Source organism: Chanos chanos, chromosome 5 (genome assembly GCF_902362185.1).
Source record: "Chanos chanos chromosome 5, fChaCha1.1, whole genome shotgun sequence".
In the NCBI taxonomy this organism is placed as follows: domain Eukaryota; kingdom Metazoa; phylum Chordata; class Actinopteri; order Gonorynchiformes; family Chanidae; genus Chanos; species Chanos chanos.
This window is the reverse complement of record NC_044499.1, coordinates 36393063-36405210: the sequence shown is the minus strand read 5'-3', so window position 1 is coordinate 36405210 and position 12148 is coordinate 36393063. Positions and strand designations below refer to the sequence as shown.

Genomic DNA, 12148 nt, shown 5'->3' with positions numbered 1-12148 from the left:
GTCCTCTTATCTCGCTAGTTTTTTATCCCCCTTTACATATAGAAAGACGTAACGTGTGCACGAAAATACTCAACTTGGGAAGTGCTTTATTCATAAATGTTAATGGATGTTAACTAGCCACAGCAACACCAGTTTTAAGACGAAGTCTTAAATCAGTTTTATACCTCCATACAAAAGGGAGAAATGTAATACATTTTAGATATATTCTGTGTAGTACCTTTCAGAGGACTGCAATAAGACAAGCGTCGGTGCATTTTCCCCCTTTAGATGTTTAATTTATTCAACTTCTTGCTTGGTCTGATTCGTATATAGAAATTGATTCATACTTCAACCGTATTGTGATATCATCATTTGCTTCTAAAGTAAACAGAAAACTACAAATAGAGTGCAATATATATCTACTAGACAACATTTGCATCGCTCCCAACTGACGTCAGTTTCCCGCGACCCCGGAGGGAAAACGACACCTTTTGCGTCACAGCCGGCTTTCCGCTGGGGGTTCCCTGCGCGCACTGCAGGGGGTGAGACGCCGAAGTGGTGTGCAAGAGAGAAGAACCAAATAATACCTAGCAAAGTAGGTCATCCACTCGACTGACCGGTGGGATAAGTCGTAGAATATTTTGCTTAATATATTTGAGAGGCTGTAACTTCTGTCTAACCACTGTTTTCATTTTGGTGAGTAACAGAACGCTGCTAGCATGATAGCGTTAGCATTGCCAGTTAGCCCCAGATTTGCTTTGTCTCCACACATGTCGCCTGGACAAATCTTTGGCTTCTTGGCTCTATTTTGTCATGTTTGGTCAACGTTTCTTCTCTGCGCACGAACATTCATTTCAACCTAACTTTTTTAACAGCAGTTATTAACCCGATTAAGTAATGTTGACTGCACCGCGATGCTGTCGCCATCAAAGTTATCAAATCTTGCCATATCATTTATGTGCTAGCTAGCGTTAGCCATTAACCAGTAAAGCAACCAAACAATTAGCACGATTTTACTGCTAACGTTAGCATGACGTTAACAAGGGTTTCGGCTGCCGTTATTTGAAGTTGTACCGATATTGTGTCAGCGACTAAGCAAGCAGAGACAAATCAGGCCATTCCGAACGTAGTCGTCAAAGGCGATATTTCGGCGACGTTGGATAAAATATTGTATGGCTGCCCGTTCTGACGGCTAATTTTTAGGTAGCGAGATTAGCCTATATAGACTTAGCCTATTCAGTCGTGGGTTCACCACCTTTTTAACGTAAAGACACTTTATAAAAGCGTTTCGTTAACTCTGTCTGTTATAATATAGTACCATACTTTCAACTTTGAGAGTTATATAATGAATTAACCTTGCTAAGCAGGCGAAGAGTCAGGACCTAATACGTTCTTGGCATTGTTAGAGGTTTAGGTGGTTTTGGCAGTGTTAAGTAACTAAGTACTGTGCTAAGGTCATGTTTAATTTACTATTGGTTTTACAGCATCACATCCAGTTCAACCCGAAAGAGATGGTGATGGAGAAACCTAGCCCCTTGCTCGTTGGACGCGAGTTTGTGAGGCAGTACTACACACTCCTGAACAAAGCTCCTGACTACCTGCACAGGTACATGTCCTTGGCAAGAAGCTGGCCTTGCGCCTCCCTGACGTCAAACCATCCATTAGTTGTTATATAACTTAATCAGTGTTTCCTATCACACTCTGTATGCAAGGTTTTGTAATGCTCAACCAGACTTTTCATATCAAAGATTCCTTGGCTGATACCTGTCACTTTACATTCTCAAACACATTCTGAAGACTTGTGCCCCATGGCTTTTCCATTCTCCTAGATTTTATGGCCGGAACTCCTCATATGTCCATGGAGGTCTTGATGGCAGTGGGAAGCCAGAGGAGGCTGTGTATGGACAGGCTGTGAGTCACGTCTCGTTATGGGAACACACATACACGAGATGCATCCAAGTTGTCAGCTGCTCCTGTAGCAAACACACAATTCCTCCTTCATTCCTGTAGCCTTCTTTGCAAGATGGTCACATTAGTTCATTTCTACTACAGTTTAGTGTCAAAATTACCATATTGCCACTTACACAGTCACTTGCCCCACACACAGCCAAACCACTGTGGTTCTGGAACACGTAAAATTAATCTCTGAATGCAGAAGACAACGAGACGCTCTTTTCTCTTGTTTTGCCTAATACTGTTCTTTCCCCTCTCTGTCCCTTCCAGGAGATCCACAAGAAGGTGATGTCACTGCAGTTCAGCGAATGCCACACCAAGATCCGTCACGTGGATGCCCATGCCACTCTGGGTGATGGTGTGGTTGTCCAGGTGATGGGCGAGCTGTCCAACAGCGGCCGACCAATGAGGAGGTTCATGCAGACCTTTGTTCTTGCACCTGAGGTGAGTGTGTGAACGTAGACACAGAAACAAATGCCAACGTAGTCAGCTGGGTGTTAAAAGAACCTAGTTCGGTAAATTGGTCTGTTTTTTTCCTCCCCAGTTTGGCATAGCCAATTACTCACGCAGTCCTATTCCTCCTCCCCCCGTTACTGAACGACCTCCGTGTCAATGCAGGAGATTCTTTTCACCTGCCACCTTACAAGCAGCTTTATGGGAATATTGTGTGTGTGAGTGCATCCTGTTTCCGTGGATGCACACATGCATTCTGCCCATCAATCCTAGAAGTAGCTTAGTGTGACTATGGAGAACACACCATGTGTATCTCACCCTTCCCGAGCATAGCCAGTTGTGTTTTTAGCGATACCCAACCCAGCTGTTGGTAACGCTGGGATTCAAACCCAGAACCCTAGCATTTAATGATTTATTGGCCCTTCCAGTCTTGCACGTGTCCTTGAGCGGCTATAATATAGCTGGTAATTATGCATACTATAAAGTTAAATTATGCATATCATTAAGACCTTACACCTTGGCAATACATGAACAAGACTGTCTAATGTTCAACCATGTGGCTGGTGAGTTTTTACAATGTAGTTAGTGGTACATCTCTCTAAAGTACCTGTGCCAACTCAGTCAATAACCAGCCAGTAGCATGTCAGTCAGTGCTTTTGGAACATTCCGTTTTAATGCCAGTTCCACTTTAGCCCCCACCCATTGGTTTACAGTTCCTAACAGTGCAACCCACTGTCAGGCTAATACATGCAGAGTGCTGTGAGATGGTTAAGGATGCAGACAAACTTGTTTAACAGCACACCCTTATGAATGATGAATGAGGTATCCCAGGTAATTGGATTCCTTGCTGAAGTAATGTGGATTAACTGCTTGGCTTGTTTTTTTTTAATCCCTACATTTCTGGCTATCTTCTGCACAGGGCTCTGCTGCAAACAAGTTCTACGTGCACAATGACATCTTCCGCTATGAGGAGGAAGTCTTTGGTGACTCAGAGGCTGAACTTGGAGGTAAATACTATCCACCTTCCTCGTCTAAGTGGCAACACAACATGTTCCTGAAAAATGCTCCTCTACAGTCACGCTGCCACCTTCAATTCATCTGAACTGGTTTAGCATAGGACCCTGATTGGGATCCAGATTACTAGATCTGGATAACTGGGTTAGATTCTGTAATCTCATCCCACTTTAAGTTTAGTTGGAAATAACTGAAAACATACTGATTGCTAACACGGCAATTTACCGAGGAATGATTTTGTACCTGTGCAGAGTCTGAGGAAGAGGAGGCTGAGGAAGAGCAGACAGAGACTCACACCTCCCCTGAGCCTGCCCAGGACCGCCCTGCCAGCGCTACATACTATGAGCAAGCCCCTGTCAGGTAAACAGACACCCACAATCACCGACAGTTTCTTTGATTGTGCCACCTTCTGGATTCATTTAGAGATGCTCTCTTCTATGAGGATGAAGTCAGGGGGTGTCGTCCTGTTTTGTTTGTTGTAGGAATGTAAAGCCCTTTGAGAGTTTAAATGGTGATATTGGGCTCTAAATAAACTTGAAACGTGATAACTTGAAACTTCTCAGTTAATACATTTAGAGCAGATATCCGTCTTGCAGTATTCCCTTTGTAATCCTCTCAGTCTGCATTGTCACTGCACATGGCCGCTTTATTCTACAATGCAGTTTCAACCAAGATCACTGATTTCCCTGTCTGTTCTAGATTTGTCAGTAACATGTTGTACCTGGCCATCATTCATTTTGAATGAGCCAATAACCGTGGTGATGAAACTCAAGGTGAACAGTAGGCCTGCATGTATGCCCTCTCAACTCTGAAATGCTGAATTGCAGCAATGGTGTGGAAGAGCAGCAGGAGGAGGCTGTACCTGAGGCTGAACCAGAGCCCCAGCCTGAGCCAGAGGCCAATCCTGAGGCAGAGGCGGAGCCAACCCCAGAACCGGAGCTTCAGGCTGCAGAGGCGGAGCCTGAGGAGGAGGAGAAGCTTCCGGAAGAGCCTGAGGAGAAAGCCCCTTCCCCTGCTCCTGCACCAACTCCACCATCACAAACACCCGAGCCCCCCAAGGTAAGGGGTTTCTACTGAAGGGATTGATTAAATTCAGATTGGAGTTTTGTTTGGTCTTAGAGGCTCACCTTTTCATTTTAAGTAGTTATTACACAAGTAAAATTTAGAGTTCACTACAGAGTACGTTTGTTTGGAGAGTCAGAGTCCAATTAAACACAGACTCTGCTGCGAGATTGAACTTGTTCACTGTGTCCCATGCAGACCTTCTCCTGGGCTTCTGTGACCAGTAAGAACTTGCCTCCCAGTGGAACCATCCCAGCCTCGGGTATTCCCCCCCATGTGGTCAAAGCCCCTACCGCACAGGTATTTCTCAACATTTACAGAGACATGCACAGCTTACCCCCTCTTTAAACGGGAGTGTGGAAGTAGGATTTTATAATAAAGACACAAGTTAATCTTTGTCTCTTTTTTCCTCCTTGTAGCCAAGGACTGAGGTGAAGCAGGATGCCCAGGCCCCGTTGCCTAGAGACCAGAGGAGAGACAGGCCAGGCTTTGCAGCCCGAGGACCCAGATCAGGTAAACATCTGAAACGCGATGGCATGTAATTTGTTTACATCAGTTTAGGACATGAATGTACTACATTACAACAGGCAGTAGGGTTAGCCTTTTTGTTCTGCCCCAGAACTCTTTCTTACTGAATTAAAGTTTGGTGTGGTTCCTGCTAATATGAAAAAGGTTGTTAATTTGAAAGCCAGCATTGGGCCACAGTGGGTCCAAATCAAAGGTTGTTTTTAATGAAGATGTCTTTATTATCCCATCAGATGGTGCATCATCAGACTCACAGGGTGGAAAACCTTACTTCAGCTTCAAAGGTGAGGAATCCTGAACAGTGTCTGTACCTTTGTAAGTCTTTTTGGTAATAAATGAAACTTAATGCTATGCTAGGATTAGAGCAGTGTGATTTGAATGTTTCATACCATACCATCAACTTAAAATCATGTGGATGATATTTTTCTGGTAAAATTCAGCATCAGTCAGTTTTGGTTTGAATGAGATTCACTTCACTGTTATCAGTAGTTTAATTTGATGTAAATCTGTGTGTGTGTGTGTAGGCCGAGGTGACTCTGAGATGGGAGAGTCTGAGGGCAGGAGGGCTGTGCGTTACCCAGACAGCCACCAGCTCTTCGTGGGGAACCTGCCACACGACATCGATGAAGGCGAACTTAAGGAATTCTTCATGAGTAAGATACAGATTTCAACTTTCCGCCCCAAACACTGTTCTATTCTTTATTTTGTGCTGTCGTTAGATCGACAATGCTTTGCTGAGTCTTTTTTCCCCTTTAATGTTCAACAGCTTTCGGGAACGTTGTGGAGATGCGGATTAACACAAAGGGAGTTGGCGGGAAGCTGCCCAACTTTGGCTTTGTCGTCTTCGACGATTCAGAACCTGTGCAAAGGATTCTTGGAGCTAAGGTTGGTGAAGGGTTTAGCAGTTGAAAGGTTGCAGCTGTATTTTCATTTTACTTCATGACTGACCTCAAAACCAGTTGTCTGATTCACCAAGAAATCAGACGTACACTGAGCCTAATGCTTTACCTCCGCCTCTTGTGTCTTCCCCTTTAGCCTATCATGTTCCGCGGTGAGGTGCGCCTGAACGTGGAGGAGAAGAAAACCAGAGCGGCCAGGGAGAGGGAGACCAGAGGTGGTGGACCTGGAGACGGTCGCCGTGGAGACCGTGGACCCGGCGGACCCAGAGGCCCCATGGGAAACGGAATGGGGCGTGACAGAGATGGCCGTGGTCCTCCATCCTCCAGGGGTGGGCTTGGCTCTGGCAGGGGAGGCGGGCAGAGTGGAGAAAACCGATTTGCTGGACAACGCCGCTGAGGGCTTCTAGAGGATAGGAGGAGGAACTGCGCTCTCTAATCACACCTTTGGGCGAAAAATCTTTTTTGGTTTTTTTTCTCTCTTTTTTTTTTTCCTTTATTTTTTCCTCTTTGGCTTTTGGAATGTGACTGACCGTCAACCATTCGATGTGAAAGACTAAACAGAACTCACTCTCTCACTGATAAGGAGCTGTTTTCAAAAAAAAAAATCTTTCATCACATTTTTTTTTCTTTTGCAAAGAGAAAGAAAGAAGAGGGACTGATGCGACGATGTTTATTTTCGATAGAACAAAAGATGAATGTCACAAAAAAAGAGTGTCTTCATGGAACTGTCGATTCGCACATTTTATAATGGACAAACATCAAAGCTTCAAAAAAATCAACGCTCACTGTACAAGTTATTTATTTTGTTAGTTAATAAAAACAGTGGTGGTGCCTTAAACTGTTCTCTCGCCCTATCTCTCTCTTTCAGCTTGTCTAAAGATGTGGGGACTTAAGTTGACAAGAGCTATTGCATAGATTCATTGCCAGAAATCACATATGATCGCAAGACAGTGTTACCGGTACTGATTATTGATAATCCAAGATTAGTACTGTTTCTGTGGACTTATTTTTATGTATAGATTTTTTTGTTTTAGTCTGTCCATAAGATGGCTGGTAAAAAGTCTCGCTGAAGCAGAGCTTAAGTGCCCGCAGTATTCCATACTGAATGTTTTCCAAATGTGCAGTTTTGATTTTATATTTTTCTTTTGATTCTGAAAAACCACTTTGCACGGCCACATCCTTAAAGTACTGCTCTTTTGATAAGACGCTTGGTTGTCTTGCACTTTTCTCCCCGACACACACATGCATTTAGTTCCAGTGCCCTGTCATTTCGCACGGGTTTGGATTTTACTTTACTATTGGCTTCAGCAGGTTAAGTTTGAATGTGTTTTCGACTTTCAATAAACTACTGATCTCTGCAACTCAAGTTTCTTCGTTTTTCTGAGTAATACTGTCTTTTTATAGCGAGGTTTTCCATATTGAATTCTGCTGTACCATATTAAATTCTCATAAATTTATTAACGTTGTGGCTAACATCAGCGAGATCAGGAGGTATGCGGGCTACGAAGTAAAAAAATCGATAAATTGGAGTGGCATTTAACTAAGGAGAAGACTGTCCAGTTGATACGTTCTTGCTGCTATAATGCTACTGGATCTACTGACGTAAAGGGTTACATATTAGCGCCACACCAACTCAACTCCCCCGAAAAAAAAACCTTAAGGTCGATCTGACCAGCAAACCTGACAAACGTTGAAGCATCGTTGTTAAGAGCAAATCAGGCACAAACTGCTGAATTAACCAGTTAATCAAGGATATATATACAGCCCTGCATGCCTTGCAAAGCTTTACTGATTTGTGTTTTCCTACCTTTTAAATAATAAACGTGTATTACATTGTTCTACATTGCTTACTGTCATCTTGTGAGAGCGAGGCTAACCGTCCGACACTCCAAATGCTTGAATGGCGTAGTTTTTGTGTACTGACCGACAGAGCAGTTGCTATTGGTAACGGCTTTAGTGACCGCGTAGTCCTCTTTAGTTTCTGTCTGGACGAACAAGTGGGATATCACCACTGTAAATCATATTACGAAACTCATTTACAACGGGTCTAACTACATTATTTACTCTGTCCGCTAAGTTTTCTTAGAAGGGACTACAGTGTCCATTTAATATATGGCGGTTGAATCTCTACTTGTTTACTGTGGGTGACTATGAATGTCTCTCTTATCTGGAATGCGTAAAACTTTGGTGAGTAGTCATCGACGGAGGACAGATAAAAGCTTGTAGCCTCCATAATGACAAAGTCAACCCTTTACATGTCATTAATCTCTGAACTCTTTTTACCGTTCGCGAATGTATCGTGTTTATTTGTTCAGTGTAATGAACACGAAGAGAATGATTTTCTTCAAAGTCCTCTTTATGCATTTCTGTGAAGCTTTCGATATGTTTACGTTTTGTATGAAGTGGCCGAGGGTGTGGCATGATGGAGAAGTACGAGAACCTGGGTCTCGTGGGTGAGGGAAGCTACGGGATGGTGATGAAGTGTAGAAACCGGGAGAGTGGAAGGATCGTGGCTATTAAGAAATTTCTGGAGTGTGAGGATGATAAGACAGTGAGGAAAATCGCACTGAGAGAAATAAAAATGTTAAAGGTCTGGATGTCTCTCCATAAGTCTTGACATCAACACATTATTTTCCCTACAAATTACAGCTTTGAATTAGTGGATGAAAATGTCTGACCTTAATTTTTCCAAAAAATATTTGTCAACAAAACTGTTCAGTGTAACTGGTATTGTCCGTGATTCTGCAGCAATTGAGGCATGTGAACTTGGTCAATCTGCTGGAAGTGTGTAAGAAGAAGCGTCGCTGGTACCTTGTGTTTGAGTTCGTAGAAAGGACAGTTCTAGATGAGCTAGAACAGTATCCAGCTGGACTGGACCACACGCGAGTCCGCAAATACCTCTTTCAGATTCTCCGAGCCATCACCTTCTGTCATCAGCACAACGTGAGCATGTGTGTGTGTGCTATTCAGCAACTAATATGATATGAACATCTCTCTCCAACGGTGTCTTTTTGTGACAAAATACCCTTACTGTACCTTTCATATTAACTTAAGCAACTTTAGAAACCTTTGTAGTATTTTGGTACTGGTCATATGATGTTTATGTTGTGCCTCTCTGGTTCCCTCAGATCATCCACAGGGATATAAAGCCAGAGAACATTTTAGTGTCTCAGTCTGGTGTGGTTAAGTTGTGTGATTTTGGCTTTGCACGAACAATGGCTGCTCCTGGTGAGGTTTACACTGACTACGTTGCCACACGCTGGTACAGAGCACCCGAGTTGTTGGTTGGTGACACTAAATATGGCAAGTAAGTGTAACCCAGTCAGTGCTCAGACTATTGAAAAATATTGTGTGTAACAGCCAGTGGTATGTGCTTATTTAACTCAGGCCTTCATATGTGTGTGTGTGTGTGTGTGTGTGTGTGTGTGTGTGTGTGTGTGTGACAGGGCAGTTGATGTCTGGGCAGTAGGCTGTCTGTTTGTTGAGATGCTGACGGGTGAGCCTTTGTTCCCAGGGGATTCAGATATTGATCAGCTTTACCATATCATCAGGTGCTTTGGTAAGTCTCTCAGAAGCAAACATTCACAGACTACAATCAAATCAGTCCATGTGAATGCACACAGGGGCATACAGGGCATCTCCTGTTGCACAATGAGACTCTCATGATTTCTCATAGTACCTGATCAAGTCACGTTTGAATCTAATTTTTGCCCTTCTGATAGTATCCCATTAATATTAATGAAGTAGTTAAAGGTGTTGTTATAATAGGTAACCTGACACCACAGCATCAGGAGCTGTTCTATAAGAACCCTGTGTTCACTGGAGTCAGTCTACCAGAACCGACTGAAAGAGAACCGCTAGAGAAACGTTTCCCTAAGCTCTCCAGCTGTGAGACAGACCTGACAAAGGTATTCATCTTATGCCTTCCCTGAGAAGTTTAGTATAGTTTCTGTGGGCTTATACTGATTTTGTGTGATTTAGAGAGAAAAAGTAGATAAGCTTTATTCACCTGTAAGCTCATGTCAGTTTAATGTTATGGCTGTCCTTCTTGATGTTGACAGATGTGTCTACAGATGGACCCCGATAACAGACCACCATGCTCAGAGCTTCAAGAGCACGAATTCTTCACCAAAGATGGTTTTCATGTCAGGTGCGTATGGACAGACTCGCTCGCTCTCACAAGACGACAAATAATATATAATATAATGTTATATACAATATATCTTATATCATTCTTATGGCGTTTTTTAAAATTTATTTTAGGTTTTCTCCGGAGTTGACAGGTAAAATCCAGAGGGACCTGAAGGAAAATCCTTCAGTACCCAAAGGATCCAAGTCAACAAAGAAAGAGAGGGATGAAATGACCAAAAAAGAGAGAGAAGACAGTGTAAGTAAAAGAGTGTGAATTACTCAGTCATTGACACTTTGGAGGCATCTTGCTTGTGTTACTTTAGATTTAGTGAGAATGAAGAATGTGTGTGGTTTTAATGTATGGAGATTTTTGATTGAATATGTCAGTACAATGTTGACTAGTTGAACATAGTACACAAATACCTCTGCTTTTCTGTTCCCAATCTTCACTCTGCCTTTTTTGGTCTCATTTTTTCTTGTCCCATCTCATCCTGCAGGAGTCCAACGCAAACTTGAAACTCAAAGAATGTAAGTCTTTGAAAGGTGCTGCATTAGAGTCCAAAGGTACTGCGATAGAGTCCAAACCAGAGCGAGACAGAATCGAAACCACCGGCACGTCCAAAACTCAATCCGACGAGACGGATAGGACCCCAGAAGCCACAGCCGTGCCTACCAGGCCTGCTCCAGTCAAAGACCAGATCACAGAACAGCCCCCCAAAACCAGCATTACCCCTTCCATACCTCCTATTACCCAGAATCCTTTGGCCATTATCAGTAATACTCTGAATGTCAGCATGGCGATGGGACCTTCCCCAAGCTCACTAAGCCTAAGGTATTAAGCTCAGGGATTTGCAGCTCACAGTGTTTGTACATTTTTAATGTTGTTTTGCATCCTCACTAAAAGTCTTTTTAACACTTGAAAGTTTCCTATGTGTTCAGTTTCTAAGGAGAATGAAAGTTTGATATTGGTGGAAGTATATGAAGCCATTATGTGTATCAGTGCTCCTATCTCAGTTTTACCATCCTATGTCACCAAAATGTATTTATTTATTTGCCTTTTTGAGGTCCTTTGACAAGACAAAGAGGCACGTGAATGTCTTCAATAGGATACCACAGCAATCCTTGTCCAATCATTTAACTGGAAATCTCACAGGACAGGTAATCTTTCTCTCTTTCTCACTCTCTCTCTCTCTTCTCACTGTTTATTTCTCTGTGATTGGCTGAAATAAGGATATTGAAGAGTTGAGAATATCTTATTGTGAAAAAGAGGGAAGTTGAGCTCTAGTGTTTGGTCTAATAGTAAATCTGAAATCTGACTGTTTAATGGCCCCTGCCTCTGTTTATCAGATGACCTCAGAGCGGAGTGTGATACATGAGCGATCTTTTCACATCGTGCCAGCTGGGAAGAGGAGGGGTGACATACGATTTCCCGAGCTCAGAAACACACTCCTTCCAGAACTGAGAGGAACCGAAGGTGGGAGAATCTGTGAAATGCGTGTGTGACATTCGATAGACAGATATGCTGACAGACACCTCTCTGCATGTGTCAGTTATAAAACAGGTTATTGCCCCTATAAAACAGGCTACTGTTACCTGAACACAGACTGAATCACTGCATTTCTCTCTCTCAGGAAAACAGCCCAAGTCTAACAAAGATCACAAGAAAGACACCAGAATTCCCTCAATAACGACGATGGATCAGCACAATGATACCAATTAGCAACTGAAACATGTTGTGTGGCTTAAAAGGCACAGTAAAGTTATTCATAACCATCTCTTTTCTATTTCCCTTATCTTTTCATAGAGGGTTGTAGGCTTTATATCATCCCAGTCAGATCAGTTTATGCACTGACTCAGATTTTGAATTATTACAGGGAAACACAGATGTCAGAAGTCAGTTAGTCTCACAGTTTGTGCATTTTGCGCCAATGTAAATCTTTTGAAGTGAAGGATACTATATTGCAGTAGCACTTATGTTCAGGTAAAGTAACCGATTTTGGAATTTTGTCTGTTAAAATATGATTTCTGCTCAGATATTCTACCCTGGTTTGACTGGACCTCTCCTTTGACGCTTTGCTTATTTATAACCATTTGTAAGTATGAAACTATATGTAGTGTTTCGAACCATTGTG

At 42.7% G+C, this 12148-nt stretch overlaps 2 protein-coding genes across 3 annotated transcripts; both read left to right on the top strand.

The window, feature by feature from the left end:
• Window positions 1-504: 504 nt before the first annotated feature.
• g3bp2b (G3BP stress granule assembly factor 2b) lies at window positions 505-7238 on the top strand. 2 transcript variants are annotated; one of them, XM_030774216.1, is made up of 13 exons: window positions 505-574; window positions 1464-1585; window positions 1809-1890; window positions 2203-2376; window positions 3305-3392; window positions 3651-3759; window positions 4227-4458; window positions 4660-4761; window positions 4881-4974; window positions 5220-5270; window positions 5511-5639; window positions 5753-5871; window positions 6022-7238. In XM_030774216.1, exons 2-13 carry the CDS (start codon window positions 1491-1493, stop codon window positions 6280-6282), a joined length of 1536 nt encoding a protein of 511 aa, XP_030630076.1. In that variant the 5' UTR covers window positions 505-574; window positions 1464-1490; the 3' UTR covers window positions 6283-7238. The 2 variants fall into 2 exon arrangements, with proteins under 2 accessions (XP_030630076.1, XP_030630077.1); XM_030774217.1 differs by having other exon boundaries at window positions 522-675.
• A 1066-nt stretch (window positions 7239-8304) lies between these two features.
• Window positions 8305-10855, top strand: LOC115812470 (cyclin-dependent kinase-like 2). Its single transcript, XM_030774950.1, has 8 exons — window positions 8305-8475; window positions 8634-8828; window positions 9014-9192; window positions 9332-9444; window positions 9654-9793; window positions 9947-10035; window positions 10149-10284; window positions 10517-10855. The coding sequence occupies exons 1-8, from the start codon at window positions 8305-8307 to the stop codon at window positions 10853-10855; spliced, it is 1362 nt and encodes a 453-aa protein (XP_030630810.1).
• Window positions 10856-12148: the final 1293 nt, after the last annotated feature.

What these genes read in the sequence shown, in the direction of transcription:
- g3bp2b (XM_030774216.1), top strand. Translation starts at nt 1,491, where the DNA reads ATGGTGATGGAGAAACCTAGCCCCTTGCTCGTTGGACGCGAGTTTGTG. An exon ending in TATGAGCAAGCCCCTGTCAG is followed by an intron (nt 3,760 to 4,226) that starts GTAAACAGACAC and finishes GCTGAATTGCAG; the next exon opens with CAATGGTGTGGAAGAGCAGC. An exon ending in ACCTTACTTCAGCTTCAAAG is followed by an intron (nt 5,271 to 5,510) that starts GTGAGGAATCCT and finishes GTGTGTGTGTAG; the next exon opens with GCCGAGGTGACTCTGAGATG.
- LOC115812470 (XM_030774950.1), top strand. Translation starts at nt 8,305, where the DNA reads ATGATGGAGAAGTACGAGAACCTGGGTCTCGTGGGTGAGGGAAGCTAC. An exon ending in GAGAAATAAAAATGTTAAAG is followed by an intron (nt 8,476 to 8,633) that starts GTCTGGATGTCT and finishes GTGATTCTGCAG; the next exon opens with CAATTGAGGCATGTGAACTT. An exon ending in AAAGATGGTTTTCATGTCAG is followed by an intron (nt 10,036 to 10,148) that starts GTGCGTATGGAC and finishes AATTTATTTTAG; the next exon opens with GTTTTCTCCGGAGTTGACAG.